At 37.6% G+C, this 18,311-nt stretch overlaps 1 protein-coding gene across 1 annotated transcript; it reads left to right on the forward strand.

Annotated features, from left to right (window-relative positions):
• The first annotated feature begins 410 nt into the window (after positions 1 to 410).
• LOC128699184 (uncharacterized) lies at positions 411 to 18,288 on the forward strand. The gene is made up of 3 exons (XM_070096711.1): positions 411 to 893; positions 6,740 to 6,871; positions 7,839 to 18,288. Exon 3 carries the CDS (start codon positions 8,099 to 8,101, stop codon positions 12,956 to 12,958), a length of 4,860 nt encoding a protein of 1,619 aa, XP_069952812.1. The 5' UTR covers positions 411 to 893; positions 6,740 to 6,871; positions 7,839 to 8,098; the 3' UTR covers positions 12,959 to 18,288.
• The last annotated feature ends 23 nt before the right edge of the window (positions 18,289 to 18,311 follow it).

Raw genomic sequence — 18,311 nt, forward strand, 5'->3', positions numbered from 1 at the left:
GCAGATTACCTAGGATAACCCAACCCTAGTGGGTTTAGCACTTGGTTTTGTTTATAATAATCCACTTGTAGGTTCTTCAGTATAAGATACGATAAAAGTTTATAGACTGAATAGTTCTATAATAGCATATTAGAACACTGTTATTGATATACATTGGTGGTAAATAATGAAGGTATAACATAGGATGACGTAACAAAGGCAGCTCATCCATGGAGGTACGATGATCATGCCAGGTGGTATGTTTCTTCATCTTCAGGCGCTGTGTGACCCTTATAGGTGTAGAGCTTATCCATGAATATAGCAATGACAATCACAATGGCAGACAGTAAATTGTAATGAAATATGCTATACTGACTGTATTAGGTTATGCTATATAAATCCATATAATGTATTATATATGTGTCTATTACACCTGTGCCCTTAAAATAATTGTAAATAAAAAATAGGTTTGCATATGTATGAAATACCTAGAAAAACTAACACTAAGGGAAATAAATCGTATTTTTTTATTTGAGTGGGTTTTCCTAAACTCATTATACATAATATACTGTTTTATAAACCAATATTGTATGATCCTTGTGGTTTTAGCGCTTAGTTTTGATTGTAGTAATAAATCCAAAACAATTGTACAATCAAGACCACTGTAAAAATTTTGTTAATTAACTGCCACTGCCCAAAATGTTTTGCATAAATACGGTTTTCCACATGAGAAATAAACTGTAAACCAGTTTTTGTAACTAATGCATCTACCTGGGAAGTAAACAATTATTATAGGGAGTAACTGATTTAAAGAAGAGTGGTGGAAGTCTCGGAGTATAAGCGACCAAATATCGATGGCTGTGACAGTGGGCTTAATGGACGACGCCTTTGCTACAACCACCAGGATATTAATGGTGAACATCGTGCCATGCAGCCACCTGAGGGCTGGCACCCTGAACTGAGTGCCAGGGGGCAGACTTAGGCAGTGAACGTTATAAAAGCGAGAAGCTCTGGCTCTCGAAGTTTTATTGTAAACTCGTTTACCGTGACCATTGTGTGGGTGGGTCGGGAAGACATAGTCAAACTGGCAGGTTTTCGACAGTTTTGTGATTTTTGTGCATAGCATGAACAAGCATTTATGATTTTTGTTATATCAGTATTCATGATTAATCAAAATGCCTGAAATGACAAATTTTATCTCAGTATTAATGGGACCACGGTGGACATAAGCCAGAAGGCTTGATAAATAAAATTTGCATTATCTTATCTTAATATTTATATGTATGACAAACAGTGTGTCTAATGACAATAAAATGTATGCAAATATATTTCCAAGAATAATTTTGCCTGAATAAATATCAAACTGCTGACCCCACTGAAAAAAAAAAAATATTTCGGTTGGGTTTTATCGAAGATTTTCTTATTATTAAATTAAGCGCTAAACCCATAAGCACTGTGGAAGGGGATGTGCGAAATTAGAAATATACGAAGGTTAAGAATGGGTGTGCAAGTTAGGGGTTAGTGGAGATGAGGGGTAGTATATTATGTAGATTTAACCTAAGATAACCCAATAGTCCTTTCTCTGGGTACATGAAGTTCACTTAGAAGTTTCTTCTATTGCTGACTGCATATGTAAGCCATATTTAGATTTACAAATTATTTCACAGTGTATTATAAATTTATAGAGTGAGTTCAAAAAAAAACATAACTGTAACAGACATACAGCAGTGACTAATTGTGCAGTTAACCTAGAACAACTCTTATAAAATAATGGCTGTAAACCAGCAAGCCCTTGTGGTTTAGCGCTTCTTTTTTATTATAATAATAATAATGTAAGCCAGCAAATGGAAATAGACAGATACTAAAGTACTTTTATAAAAGGTTGTTTGCTCTCAACTTATCAACTACCTAGAACAACCCAACAGTCGAGCATGACACCACTGGGGTTATCGTTTGTGCCTTATTTAAACATACATGTAAGTCATTTTTACATTCAATACACTCATTGTAAGTATAAGATAAATGTAAAACTTAAAATTACAAAACTTATGCCGTCTTGAATGGCATTGTAACCTTTGGAAAGAAAAATTTTGTTTGTGGTTTGTATTAGCTATATGCACTTCAAGAGGATGCCTTGAGGTTGAAGGTTCTTGATTTAAGGAATTAAACCTGATTATCTCCCATTCCTCGGGTGTTGTATAAACAACAATAATAATAATACTGTTGCAGCATGATGCAGTGTTTGTATAAAGGCGAATGACATTTAGGTTTGCATGCAGAAAGCCCCTTAATATGCAGATTATTATTACAATCAAGGGGGAAGCGCTAAACCCGGAGGATTATACAGCGCCGGGGGGGGGGGGGGATGTGGAAGGCATTCAGGCTTAATTTGGGGAACTGGAGCACAGATCCAATTCCCTAAATCAAGAGCCCCTCACCAACATCAAGGAACCTTCCTTGAGGGGTTAATATGCAGAGCATTTCGGGCAAACTTAAGTTTAATAAGGCAATAACAGTGTAAGTAATTTTATACATACAGTCACTATAAGTATAAATTTAGGAGTTACACTGAGGATAAGAGAATTAAATATCCTATTAGTTCATGCTACATGGCTTTTATCAAGTTTAATTAAGGAATTACAGGTTTGGTTATGATTATAGGTGATGAGGATTCTAGTTTATTAGCATAAAGGAGGGGGGGGGGAAATCAGTGTTTTAATGTTTGAGAGGATTACAGATATTGAGAATGAGATTATATTGTTTTATATGTGTTCGTGACATTGAGAATATGGAAACAGTTTTCACATATTTAGCTGATATTGAGATATGTTAGGGATTTTAATTTAATTTAATATGTTTATTATTCACCCCATACCCATCCTGTGGGTGGTAGTCAAAAGAGTACAGAGGTACATAATGGGTCCAGGGACTGGACCCCAAAGTTTTGATTGCTGAGCAAGTTACAAAGGTAATGAATTCCAGGTAGATCTGGTCACAATCATGACAAGTTACAAAGGTATTTACAGATTACAGAGGTACATAATGGGTCCAGGGACCGGGCCCTAAGTTTTGATAGCTGAACAAGGTACAAAGGTAATGAAGTCACAAGTTACAAAGGTAATGAATCATGTAAGTAAGTAAATTTACTTACTTACGTTTATACATGGTTATAATCATGAACGAATTTTAAAGTAATGTGCAATTCACACGTCCACACCCAGTAACAATTGTAATGAGTTATCAGTGCAAATATTAATTGTTGGGTGACACACGCACACACACACACACTTTCCAGAGCTAAGGGGAATGTCCTACGAAGAAAGGTTAAGGGAAATAGGCCTGACGACACTGGAGGACAGGAGGGTTATAGGAGACATGATAACTACATACAGATATTGCGAGGAATAGGTAAGGTGGACAGAGACAGGATGTTCCAGAGATGGGAGACAGAAACAAGGGGTCACAATTTTGAAGTTGAAGACTCAGATGAGTCAAAGGGATGTTAGGAAGTATTTCTTCAGTCACAGAGTTGTCAGGAAGTGGAATAGTCTGGAAAGTGAGGTAGTGGAGGCAGGAACCATACATAACTTTAAGACGAGGTATGATAAAGCTCATGGAGCAGGGAGAAAGAGGACCTAGTAGCTATCAGTGAAGAGGCGGGGCCAGGAGGTGAGTCTCGACTCCTGCAACCACAAATAGGTGAATGCACATACACGCCAGGGCCAGGAGCTATGACCCGACCCCTCCAACCACAAATAGGTGAGCCAGGAAGTGGAACAGTGGCGAGTGATGCAGTGGAGGCAGGAACCATGCATAGCTTGAAGACGAGGTATGATAAAGCTCATGGAGCAGGGAGAGAGAGGACCTAGTATAGTTCAGTGAAGAGGCGGGGCCAGGAGCTGAGTCTCGACCCTTGCAACCACAATCAGCTGAGTACAATTAGGTGAGTACATGCACACACAGTTCGATTTTAGGCCCTTTTAAGTACACTGGATTTTTAAAGAGATTTAGCCGGTGAAATTGCCGACCTAGAAAATGTACAGAGAACTTTCACGGCGCGCATAACGGAGATAAAACACCTCAATTATTGGGAGCGCTTGAGGTTCCTAAACCTGTATTCCCTGGAACGCAGGAGGGAGAGATACATGATTATATACACCTGGAAAATCCTAGAGGGACTAGTACCGAACTTGCACACGAAAATCACTCACTACGAAAGCAAAAGACTTGGCAGACGATGGACCATCCCCCCAATGAAAAGCAGGGGTGTCACTAGCACGTTAAGAGACCATACAATAAGTGTCAGGGGCCCGAGACTGTTCAGCTGCCTCCCAGCACACATAAGGGGGATTACCAACAGACCCCTGGCAGTCTTCAAGCTGGCACTGGACAAGCACCTAAAGTCAGTTCCTGATCAGCCGGGCTGTGGCTCGTACGTTGGTTTGCGTGCAGCCAGCAGCAACAGCCTGGTTGATCAGGGGCTGATCCATCAGGAGGCCTGGTCACAGACCGGGCCGCGGGGGCGTTGACCCCCGAAACTCTCTCCAGGTAAACTCCAGGTAAACACGGATAATTTTTTTTTTTGCCTAGTATTATATATATGGGTTTTGTTGCAGTGTTCAAGAAAGTGCTTCAGGTCGGGATTATTATTAGAATTTATTGTTCTGTAAATGTAGGATGCACAGCAGTAACAGTGAATGTTTTGTATAGTGAGTAGGTTTAGGTCTTTGAAGAGAAGGGGGGTGGAGGTTGCTTAACAGTGGATTGTGATCATTTGAACTGCAGCTTTTTGTTGGGTTATTATTGGCTTTAGGTGAATTGCTGTTGTGGATCCCCAGGCGCAAATAGCATAGGTGAGGTAGGGGTAGATCAGTGAATAGTATAATGTAAACAGTGCTGTTTGTGGTACATGATAACGTATCTTTGAGAGGATGCCAACTGTTTTGGATACTTTTTTTTTTTTGTTGTGTTGGATATTAGTTGAATTTCAAGTTGCTGTTAAGGTGCAGACCCAAAAATTTTCCCACATTATGTTTAGCAATAAAAGTATTGTTAACCATAATGTTTAGTTGGACATTATTTGCTCTGTTCCCAAACGTAATTAAAAGGTTTTGTCAATGTTAAGTGTAAGTTTATTGGTAGTCGCCCAGGTTGATATATTTGCGAGCTCTTCATTAACAACAGTGTTGAGTGAGACAAGATTATGGTGAGAGATGACAAAAGTTTTGTCGTCAGCGAAGAGAATAGGTCTAAGTTGTTGCGATACATTTGGAAGATCGTTGATGTATAATCTTTTGACTACCGCTCGCAGAATGGGTATGGGGTGCATAATAAAGATATTAAAAAGTTGATGTATTAAAGGAAAAGTAGGGGGCCAAGGATGCTTCCCTGTGGTATGTAAGTGTCCAGAGGTCTTGTTGAGGAGGTTGTCCTTATAAAGACTAGTGGCTAAAGCTCTCTCTTCACACACGGAGAGCCAGGGTTCGATTCCCGGCGGGATGAAAACATTTCGACGTGTTTCCTTACACTTGTTGTCATGTTCACCTAGCAGAATAGGTACCTGGGTGCTAGTCGACTGGTGTTGGTCGCATCCTGGGGGACAAGACTGAGGACCCCAATAGAAATAAGTTAGACAGTCCTCGATGCCGCGCTGACTTTTTTTTAGGTTATCCTGGGTGGCTAACCCTCCGGGGTTAAAAATCCGAAGAAAATCTTATCTATAAGATTATAGGTGCATGGCCTCTTATACCGTAATGATTAGGTTTTTGAAGTAGGATGCTGTAGTCTACTGTATCAAAAACTTTCCTTATGTCGATAAAGAGTTTAGTTTAATATCTTTATTATGCACCCCATACCCATCCTGTGGGCGGTAGTCAAAAGATTACAGAGGTACATAATGGGTCCAGGGACTGGACCCCGATGAGGAGCCCTAGAGGAAATTAATTTTTTTCGAGTGCTGTGTAAAGCAGGTCTAGCATTTTATAATTGCTTCATTTGTGCTTTTGTTTCTCCTGAAGCCAAACTGGAAGAGGTTGAGAATGCTTTGTGATGTTATAAATGAGTATAATCTCTTGTGTATGAGTTTCTCGAAGATTTTGGATAGTAAAGGCAAGTTTGATTTTGGCCTATAGTTGTTTACTTCTGTTGGGTCACCACCTTTGTGTATTGGTGTAACCCTTGCTGTCTTGGGTAATGTCGGGAAAGTGCTACTTTCTAGTGATTTGTTAGAGTAATGTAATGGTGGGAAAGAGGACATGAGACGCTAGTTTGAACACTAGTGATGGGACATGAGCTATATTTCCTTATTTTTTTTAGCGAATTAATAATCAAGATGACTTCAGTGGGCTTGGTTGGTGCAAGACAGAGGGATGTTGGGAAGTTCCCATCTAAGTAATCACTTGCTTGGATATTGGTACCTGGAATTTTTCTGGCGAGACTTGATCCTATGGTCGAGAAGTCATTTATCTTGCTAGCTGTGTTAATTGGCTGGAGTTGCTGTTCGTTTGGTTTAGTTAGGACAATAGGTTTAGCGTTTTCACATGAATGCTTTAAAGAATAAGATGCAAATCTGATGACTGCTACACTGTTGTCTTATTATTACGACATTATATATTACAGTATTATATAAAAAAAAAACTTTTTGCAGCTGCATTAATTAGGTACTGTTGTAGCTGGGTACAACAAAATTATCTTTGCTTACCCTAATACATACCAAATTAGCTTCAAGGTGATATATTGACCAAACTCTAATAACTTTCAGAATGTAAACAAGAACATGTGTACTGAACTGCAAAAATCCATGTTGAAAGTCGACCAGTAATAATATAGGCGGAAGACAATGAAAATTCCTGCATAGAAGACCCAAGTGACTATAACTTATCTTACCACATTAGTAAGTGTTTTGTTACTTAGTTTTACTACCTCAAGTACATCTTATTAACTGCATCACATGCTTAGCACAGCATGTACAACCTGAATATTTTTTTTATATATTTAATTTAGTATTTAATTTATGTAATTACACTTGTTCACGGAATTTTTTATTGTAGTGTTGTCATTTAATCACTGTACTCTTGGCTCTTTAGCCTGATGTTTGCATATTGCCATGGTAAACAAACACTAAATTACCAGTATTGTATATAGGGTCATCTTGACATTTCACGTGTAGATTAAACAAACAGTAAAAAGAGGTCTTTTTCGCTGCATTTCGATCCACATCGGTTTTAACTTTGACACATATAACAACTGTAACTTCACTTAAGTTGGCGTTACTTGTTATTAATGCGTGTGTGCAAAACATCATGGGTATTAGGAAGTATGATATAACTTTTCCATCCAGTCTCTAGCTTGTTAGGTGACTATTTGTACAAAAACTAAGAGATAAGGTGGGGATACTGATAAGTGTTGAAGTCATAGTTTGTGCTCGGTGCATTTAAATCTAGTTAAAACGAATAAACAATTTGAATATAATGCAGAATGAGAAAATAGTAATGCTAAATGAAAGATGGACAACTATATGAACATAAGAATGGAGGAGTACTGCAACAAGCTTACAGGTTCATGATAGGCAGGTTAAACTCAATCCCACTCATGTACCTTTCAACAATTCTTAAAGCTAACTCTGTGAAAAATTTAAATAATGATATTGTTGCTGGAATAATTCTCATCTAACAAATACAATTTCTATATACTATGTGCTATATAAATCGATTGAAGAAAATATTAACATCTGAATTTCACGAAGTGGAATTTTTGTGAATGTTTAATTGTATAAGATTTAAGAATTCTGTATATTCCCGTTCTTTTTTTCAATCAATGACAATTGTAAGCAAAGTGATTAATTGTCTTCAATATTTTAGGTCACATGTGATATATGCTGTTAAGGCTAAATAAGAAGCTTTTCCATCAGTGTTCCAGCATCTATTAAAACTGAAAATGCAAGTTCCAAGGAGAAACTGGATTAAATATGGTAACTATAACAATGTATACTTGTATTTCTAGTTTAAATACATTGCAACGCAACACCATATACTGGATTAATTTATGTGAAATAACTCTATGTTCATCATAGGCTGCGGTTAATGTATGGTACAGCAGCCATCAAAACATTTGCATAACAATGAAAAATTGTAGAAATAGGTCATGTATGGAACAAGGAAAACCTCCGGTACAAGGAAACCTTCCTGAACAAGAACCTTCTGAAAAAGGAGAACCTCCGGAAAAAGGACAACTTCCAGAACAAGGAGAACCTTTGGAACAAGAACCTCCAGAACAAAAACCTCAGGAACAACGAGACCCTCTGGAACATGGAGAACCTCTGGAAGAAGGAAAGTTCCTGGAACAAGGAGAACCTCCGGAACAAGGAGAACCTCCAGAACAAGGAGAACCTCTGGAACAAGGAGAACCTCTGGAACAAGGAAAACCTATGGAACAAGGAGATTCTCCGAAACAAGGAGAACCTCCAGAACAAAGAGAACCTCTGGAACAAGGAGAACCTCTGGAACATGGAGAACCTCTGGAACAAGGAAAACCTATGGAACAAGGGGATCCTCCAAAACAAGGAGAACCTCCGGAACAAGGAGATCCTCCGGAACAAGGAGATCCTCCGGAACAAGGAAATCCTCCGGAACGGGATTCTCTGGGTAGGAGCACGGGACACAGCTGTAAGGATAAAGATCCAAGGCAAATACCAACTGAACCTGTGGTCGTTGCTTCATTTAAGAGCGTAAAAACGAGCAACTGTAAAGATAATTATAGCACAGGAGCCTCAGGAACATTAAGTCTAGATGAAAAACAAATTGAAAAAATAATTAATGAGAAAAATTCACAGAGTAGCAGTGCTGGGGATGACAAATATCTTGATTTTGCATCAAACGCTGAAATCAAGCAGGAAGTTGAAGATATTAATACGAGTCAGGAATTATGTGATGAACACATTCACTTAGGATTAGTTAATTCTGATAATCTACTTGAAAAAGACACAGGATCTTTCAAAAAACCGCATAAATGTGATTACTGTGAAACATCATTTCGAACCCCTTATGAGCTGGAACGCCATGGCAGAATTCACAGTGGTGAAAGGCCTTTCAAGTGTCAGTTGTGTGAAATGTGCTTCAAACGGAAAGATCATGTTGAAGTGCATATGCGACGGCATAATGAAGACAGACGCCACGTTTGTGATATATGTGGCATGTGGTTTGTAACATCGTCATGTCTGCTACGACATAGGAGGCGAACCCACCAGGTAGCTGATCCTCCTAGTCATTTAAGGCAAAAATCTAAACCAAAAAAAATGCACAGTAGATGCTCGTATAATGCTAACTGGAGAGAAGATGAGAAGGCATCACCTGATGATGGTAATCAGAATTCTTTACCCACGGGGAAACAACGAAGCAAATCTAAGAGGTATAAGAGTAGAGCTAAGGGTGATAGTACTTACCGGCCTGGAGGCAAAACGGTTTGCGTTTTCAAAAAGCGTAAATTGAGAAATAGGAGTTACTCGTTTGCTGAATTAGACGACGATATTGAATGCTTTGAGAGTGATGAAGGGGATAAAATTCCTTATCTTAAGATACAAACTAAGAATAGCGAACAGGAAGTTGACAGTGTGATCAATGAAGCCTGTGAACTACAACATAGTTTGTTTCCTGTTGACTTTTTCAGTCATTCATCCTCTCTGGATCATGTGCTTTTGCTGGAAGAAATAAACAAATTAATATCAAATAGGTCTCTCACTGATTCTAGAGAATGTAAGTTAGATGTCTCTTGTGCCAGTGACCTAAATTTAGAAGGTGGATATCCTATATTGGAAGAAAAACACACTGATGAGCCTAAGTCAGAATCAGAAAGCGAAGGCTCAGAAGTACCACAAATTTCATGTGACGTGACTTTTGAAGAGCCAGAAAATGAAACTAAAGCTAATAATACAAACAGTGAAAAAAAAAACATTGACCCTAGCTCTAATGCTACTTTAAGTTTCACCGTGGACAGTGACAAAGATTTATCAGTTGACGCATTGAAAATGCAACTGAAAGGAAATACATCTGAAAATTACAGTAGTAGACTATTCCATAAAATTGACTTAAGAACAAGTACTATTTCTAATAATATTATTGTTGAGTCTGCGAAAATACAGATGGGAGCGGAAGAATGTATAGTGAAAGACAATGAAAGGTGTACACAATTACTGAAAATTCTCTATCGCTCTCTAAGAAAAACAAGACATGTTAGCAAAACTGATGAAGGTTGCCCAGACAATGAATTATCTATGACTGAACGTCATATCTCACATTGTCTGCCTCATTCTACACTTTTAAGGAGCAGGAAGAGCATATGGCAGAATCGTTGTATTAGGAAAAAATGGCTTAATAAAAGTAGAGACTTTTTATATGCTCACAGCTTTAAAGAGGATACTGAAATTAAAGCACATACAAAATCTAATAAATGCCATTTGTGTGATTTGTTTTTTCGGTCTCTTTCAGAATTCAAGCGACATGCTAGAATTCATAGTGGTGAGAGGTCTTATCTTTGTGAATTATGTGGTTTTGGATTTATTCAAAAATGCCATTTACACTTGCAGGTGCGAAGACATACTGGTGCAAGACGTCACACATGCAGAGAATGTGGAATGAAGTTTTTTACTACATCAGATCTCAGTAGACATATATTAATTCACAAAACAAACAAACCATTCAAATGTCATGTATGTACTGTAACATATAGGAGAGCTTCGCATTTAGAGCAGCACATTCGACGCCATATTGATGCAACTCCACTTACAGGTCATTTTTGTGACACATTTTTTACCACCGCGTTACTCAAAAAACACGAGAAGCATCATTTTAATGCAGACCCACATTCCTGCCCTGACTGCAGTGCGTCCTTCAGCTCTGCGACATCTCTTTCCAAACATCGACATGTACGTACTGATGCTCAATACAATCTGATGAAAATCTGCGTTAAAGGTATGAAAATTAATGATCGGTATGAGTGCATATCATCAAAAGGATCACCACTCTCGCTTATTATAAGGAGAGTCACCGGAGGATCCAATTTGAAAATACCCGGTGTGAAAACATGCACCAAGGAAAAATTTCAGCCTCAAGATACGTATGTAGATGACATTACTGAGCAATGTATTTCAGACTGGGAGTCAAAAGATTATTTTCTGAGAAATACATCTTCACAGAATTGCAAAGATTTGAAACCTTTAGAAAAGCAGTCAAGAAAAACTTCGAAGAGTAATAATCACGAGGACGACAATAAATTTTCCAATGAAGACGGCTCGTTTTTGACAGAGAATAAAACTATTGAAGGTAGCTTTGATATTTCCATCAAAGATCGACCATTAAGTTCAGATCATAAAGAGAAAATTGTTCTTGGTAATACAAGAAATATGTTAATAAAATCAAGTGCCCCAGGGAAAGTGTGCAGTGGTAATGAAAAAGATGTTCAAAGCGTTAGTAAATTTAGCCCATGTAAGGTCAGTTGCACTGAAGATTTAACTAACACAGTTTCCGAGACCCTAGTAAACGTTACTAAAGATGAACTCGGCACATTTCGTTCGTGTATATTGCAAAATAAAGTGAGAATTGGAAAGAAATGTATTCCACCAATAGAAAATAGTACTTCGTCCAGTACCTTGCATGAAAATTATAATGGAGAAAATAATATAAAAAACCAAGATGCAGATATACATTTTAACGGTGTCATGCAAAATAAGGTTAAAACTTTGTCTCAGGAAGCTACTGTCCTTTGTAAAAATCAGGCACAGACAGCTGCTTTAATAGATGTTAATTCTGAAGGGGATTGCATTGTTAAAGAGAATGGAGTGGCATATCAAGATGTGGTCAACTTTAATGGGAATCGTGAAAATAATACATGCCATAAGGTTTCTCCTCTGAATTCATGTGTTCACTTTAAGAAAGGCAGAAGTCAGGTTTCCAACAATTTGGAAGTGGATCCTGAAAATAAAAGTGGTTCTGTTGGAAAAAAATATTTCGTCCCACATTCTGAAGCCTCATCGAGTAATACAAAACTTGGAAATCAACAGCCAGGAGAGATGTTAAGCCTACAAAAGAACGAACAAATTACTGAGTTATTCACCTCAAAAACATTACCAGCAGGATCTGAATTGCATTGTATCTCAGAACTACCACTGATATCACCAATTTCATGTGGCAGTGAACAAAAAGCTATTATGCCTAAAGCAACTCCAGTAAGCTCTGTTGTAGCAAGCACGATAAAGGAAAATAAGAGAGAAAATATGATAAAGGCAAATGATGCAGAATCTATGATAGAGGAAATGCATACAAAAAATTCAGATACAATTTATCCTTTCTCTAAGGAAAAACAAAGTGATGATGGTAGGCTGAAACCATTCTCATATGTTTCAAATAATGAAAAAAACGTAAATGTCCAACAAAAAATTGGAATTACAAGCTCACATTCTGCCCCATCAAGTAGATATCAACAATCAAATGATTCAGGATCATTATATGAAAGCCAGGAAAGTAAACGAAATTCAGTAACCACGTGTCCTACTTTATTACATAAAGCACCTGAACAATTTGGATCAGAGATTATAGGTGAAAGGAAGCCTCTTATACAGGAAGCACCAATTAGGCAACAAAACAGACTCAAACATAAGCTAGCAGCAGTGAAATCTTTGAATGATGAAAGATTTAAGTATATCAAACAAGATCTAGTCTCCAAATTTGTTTCACTATACACAGATAAATTAAAGGAAACTCAATATAGCACTCATGTTTATAATTATATGCCTGATATTCCAAATGGTAGTATGGCTGATATTTATTTGGGAGGTTCTCATATTTTAACAAATCCTCAGGAACCAAATCATGAGAGAGTGATCTCAACTACGACAGAGAACTGTATGAACAACAGCTTAAAATTTCAAATTAGCAATATCCTTGCACTAGGATCATATGTATCTCATTCGGCATCTTCATCCACTTAACCCAGTTTTAATCAAAGAAAAATAAATGATGTTGACCCAAGATAGAGAACCCCAATTCTAATACGATTTAGTAACTTTTACCATTTCATCATTGTTTATGATAATGGAATTGGATATTTTTGTGTCCTGTTTATCTGTTGCTTTTAGTAGTACTGTACATAGGTGCATAGCAATTGATCATTTTTTTTTTTTGTTGTGGTAGAAAGACTCAGGATCTCATACATTAAGTGTAAATATTTAGATCTTATTACTGCACTTTGCAATTTCCCTTATTCAGTAAATGTATTAAAGCTTCATAGTGATGTATTTTAATATTATCGTAATGTATGTTATGAATGTGTTCAAATGCAGTACTGTATACAGTAATTTGTTAAAGATTACGTAGGTATATTGACAAATGAATATTTTAGCGATTGTTGAGTGATTATTAAGCTGCAGGATAAGTTCATACTTTATAGCGCAAATTTCTCCCAATTTTGAGGTAGAAAGTTGGAAATTCGGATCACAGAGAAAGAGGTATTTCTGCTTACAATATTGCAGTTGAAACTTACCTGTATATTAAATGAATAGTATATAGAATGAATTTCTGCCAATTACTGACTTAAGATGCTCGGGATCAGTTTTAGAACTTAAAAGCTCTCTTTCTATTGGCTTTAGAGGTCTTTGAAAGCGTATGTTCAAAAAAATTATAGCAACATATAATAAACCACGGTACGGGTGGGGTTAGAACCCATGGCAAGTTAGTCGTAAAACTCCAGGCCAGTGCGTAAGCCACTGGGCCAGTTAGCGGGAGATTCAACTGTAAAAACTTGCATTTGTGGTTGCAGAGGGGCCCATGCTAATCTTCTTATGGTGTAAAAAAACACTTAGATAAATCTTATTGTAGCCAGCAGGCCCAGTGGCATACGCTCTGGCTTGGAGTTTTACGACTCGCATGGGTTCTAGCCCCACAGGTACCGTAGGTTGTTTGTAATCGTGTTATTACGGTTTCGTGAAACATAATACGCTGTAAGTGCTAAAATTTTAGGTACAAAACAAAGTTTGAGAACAAGTCTAATACTGTGACTGGAGGAAATCTTAAGTCCACAAAATGAAAATTTGGCCCAAGCTTTATTTAAATAAATGTTGTCTCTCTCTCAGTACATTGTGAAATGCTCTGATCTTCAATACATGAGATTTGTCCTGATCTTTGCTATCTGCCCCCACTGCCTATTATCATATTACAATAATCCATACAGTTCTCTTAGATTCTTAAACACTTGAAAACAAATAATGCATTAAAAAACAAGATTGCTTAACAACCTTTCTACCTTACTGCATGTTGTAGTTACTTCACATAACTAACAAACTCTATAAATAAAATTGATATCATGACTGATTTACAAGAACAAGTATACCGTGCTGTAAGAGGTCACAACACATCAAATAACCACATACTGAAGAACATCACATATCACTCGAGTTACTAGTCTTGCAAGACACCGTTATACGTGAAATCATGATATATAGGTTTCATAATTCGACAAAAATAATAATTTTCCACATAGTACTTAACATTTTAGTTGGATGTACTGAAGTGTACATTAATAAAATACAATGCATTTAGCTAAAAGAGCATGTAAAATAATAACAAAATCTTATTTTAAATTCTGGTTGGTGGTCCAGTATTTTTGGTCTTGGAATGCATAAAGAGGGTTGATGTGGATCACTTTTATTTGTATTCTGCTCGGGTCACACATTCGGTAACTTATAATAACTTTCCAGTTTATGTACAAGTATTGACCTCTCATTATTTTCAGGTTAGAAACTCTTATCTTCACCTCATTCTTTCTAACTGTACAAATTGTTTAATTGTTTTCATTGATTTTAAGCCTGCCCGTAATGCTATGCATTCAAGTGGCTTTGGCATGCTGCATTTAACTGTATTCTTTTGTACTTCTTTGTATCATGTTCAAATTAAAAAAAAAAAAAGGCGAAGGCCATCTGCAATACACGAGTACTACCTTTAACTATATTAAAGATTTTTTTTTTCAAAACTCATGCTTATTCCCCTTCCTGACATGTCCAGCATTACTTAATATCCAAGAGACGAGATGGGTGGTGGATGAAAAAAAAGTCAAAATCAATTGAATAACGAAAGAATGAGTACGGTATGAGTACCAGTCTACAAGGTAATTAGAGCGGGGGTGGTGTTTACACCAATTATTATTATTATCATCGGGGGGCGCTAAACCCGTAGGATTATACAGCAGCTGTGGGTGTGGAAGGCATTCGGGCTTAGTTCAGGGAACTGGAGCACAGATTCAATTCTCTAGATCAAGAGCCCCTCACCAGCATCAAGAACCTCCCTTGAGGGGATGTTTATACCAAGAGGTATACTAGGCCTCCCCCTGTTCAAGCTAAATTTGGAGTGCAAAGTAGGCATGCATATTTTTTCCCCCTAAAATTTTCATTATTCAGTTTAGGTCTTCCAAAGTGATTTTAGCTTAAGCATAATATTTAAATCATGTTTTATTGAAAGGGTGCTCTCTGGATGCGTGTTAATGTCACAGCTGCTCTTGCCGATAACACAGTTCTTTTGGGAGATTCTAAAGAATTTGAGAGGGTAAATGAAAGATACTTCAAGTTTTGAATCCCTGACCGGATTTGTCCATAGCTTTTGCAAAGTTTTTCATGAGCCCCATTTTATGTATAGCGGTGGTAGCAAAATTTTGTTTGGTTCAGTGAGAGGTGGATGTTGAACATTTTTCATCCCAGGCTCCAATGATTGACGAGGTGGTAGTCTCTCATGATGTAGTGGGAACTTCTTGCACGGCTGCCCTTTTAACATAGAAAACAGCAGTACCTAGTGTATCTACCCTGTTTGGCTAAGAAAATCACCTACCTTTCACCTCAAAATATAAATTTGCACATCACAACCACCTTTTATGACTGCTGGAACAATAATGAAGGGCAGTGAGACTGAGTGTGGTAAGAACCTATTGTGACACAGGTGTATATTGAAAAGTAGAGCTAACAATTTTAACCGTGATATTCATTATCAGTGACTTAAAATTAATTGGAAATGCTACTCTGGTCTCGGAAGCATTTTGGTTGTTGACCAGTGATATAGTTATCAATACCAGCAGTGTTACGCTGCTCCATGACTTTCTTAAGTAAATTCCCAATATGGAGGCCTTGTGGGAGTTTTTGCTTACAGAACACAGCGCTGTTTGTCTGTGAATGTATGACAGGTGGCACTACCACGGGGTCACCTTTGTGTATTGGTGTAACCCTTGCTATCTTGAGTAGTGTCGGGAAAGTGCTGGTTTCTAGTGATTTGTGAAAGTTATGAAATAGCAGGCGAAAGGATGAGCCGCTCGTTTGTACAATAATGGCGGGACTTCGGCCAGATTTCCTGATTTATTTTTAAGCGACTTAATAATCGTGGTGACTTCAGTGAGCTCGGTTGGTGCAAGATATGAGGAGGTTGGGAGATTCCCATCTAAGTAATCACTTGCTCGGGCATTGGTACCTGGGATTTTACTGGTAAGATATGATCCTATGGTTAAGAAAAAGTCATTTGTCTTGTTAACTGTATCAATAGGCTGTAGTTGTGTTTCATATGGTTTAGTTAGGACAATATCCCTAGTTTTTCCAGTTTGTGGGTGCTCAGAATCTGAGTGTCTTCCAGGTCTTTTTTATATCTCCTCTTGTTTCGGTGGCCTGGTGGCTAAAGCTTCCGCTTCACACACGGAGGGCCCGGGTTCGATTCCCGGCGGGTGGAAATATTTCGACACGTTTCCCTACACCTGTTGTCCTGTTCACCTAGCAGCAAATAGGTACCTGGGTGTTAGTGGACTGGTGTGGGTCGCATCCTGGGGGACAAGATTGAGGACCCCAGTGGAAATAAGTTAGACAGTCCTCGATGACGCACTGACTTTCTTGGGTTGTCCTGGGTGGCTAACCCTCCGGGGTTAAAAATCCGAACGAAATCTTATCTTACAATTGCTTAGCCTTTCTTATTAGTTTGGTGAGGACTGATGTATAGTGTTTAATAGTATCTTTGTTTATTAAGCCCTGGTACAGCATCCTGGAGGTTAGAGATGTATCGGATGTGAAAATTTAGATATCCGCGGATGCGGATATGTAGGAGGATATATTTCTTACTTTGCGGAGGCGGATGTAGATGCGGATGTAAGAAATTGTGCGAATGTTCTGCTGATTCGGATGCATATGCGGATATCTGTTTACAGTAAAATGAGGATGCAGATGTAAGAAATTGTGCTGATGTTCCGCGGATGCGGATGCAGATATCCAATACTACTGGAGGTGGTTTTGAAAAGGTAGATGTTGAGAAACTGATCGTTACGGCGAGGAGCTAACACAGACATTGAAAATGAAGACATTGTGATGGATGTTATAAAAGGTACCAAATTAAATTTTAAATTCTAACAAAAAGAACCTGAAATTATCAAGAGCAAATGATGCACTTCTATATTCTGAAGAACTCCACCGAAACTTTAAGCACCACCACCACTTTATTTCACGATGGTCCATATAATAGTCATCTTGCCCTCCAACACCATCACTGACTCACGAAATCGTAAACTATGGTACGGGTTGGGAATGAACTCGCGGCTAGCGAGTCGGAAAACTCCATCACAACCACAACAAGAGTGTAATGAATCTTCATCAAATCTGAATACATTATGTATTTCAGTACAGTATTGTTCTGTTAAAAGAAATTCCACTTCACTGTTTTAGTGGTATTCATTGTAACCTCTTAAGAACTTATTCTGTGAATTCTAAGAGCTTACCGTTATCAATAAACTGTACATCAAAGCAGTATTATTATTATAATCAAAAAGAAGCGCTAAGCCACAAGGACTATACAGCATCAAAGCAGTAGCAACAGGACTTCACTTAGTGAAGATCAAAGTCTGACGAGCTTTGTGTAGTTCTATGGTAATATGCAGTGGTAAATTTGGATTTTTAACCAATGTTGTATTATCAAGGAGTATTAACTAATCATTGTGCTAAAGTGTATTTTTGCTTTATCTTATGTACCGATTCTAATTCTTTTCCAGGTTCTTAAGAACTAAAGGAATGTTATTTTTTTATTCAGTATAAATGATAGAACTACTGTGATGATTGCAGGTTATGTAATATACTTTACACCATGTGATAATAGGTTTATGTTACTGTGACAAAATTATCAAGCCTTCATGTTATATTAAGGTGCTTTTTGTTTAAAAATAACGAAACGTTGGTAATTTTATTTAAGCATTAATGGTGCAGCATCAATAAGCAAAGCATTGTATATCTAATATTTTTATTAAGTAAACACTTAAGATAATTTGTTAGTGGTATA

The sequence above is a fragment of the Cherax quadricarinatus genome, chromosome 54 (assembly GCF_038502225.1).
Source record: "Cherax quadricarinatus isolate ZL_2023a chromosome 54, ASM3850222v1, whole genome shotgun sequence".
Taxonomy (NCBI): domain Eukaryota; kingdom Metazoa; phylum Arthropoda; class Malacostraca; order Decapoda; family Parastacidae; genus Cherax; species Cherax quadricarinatus.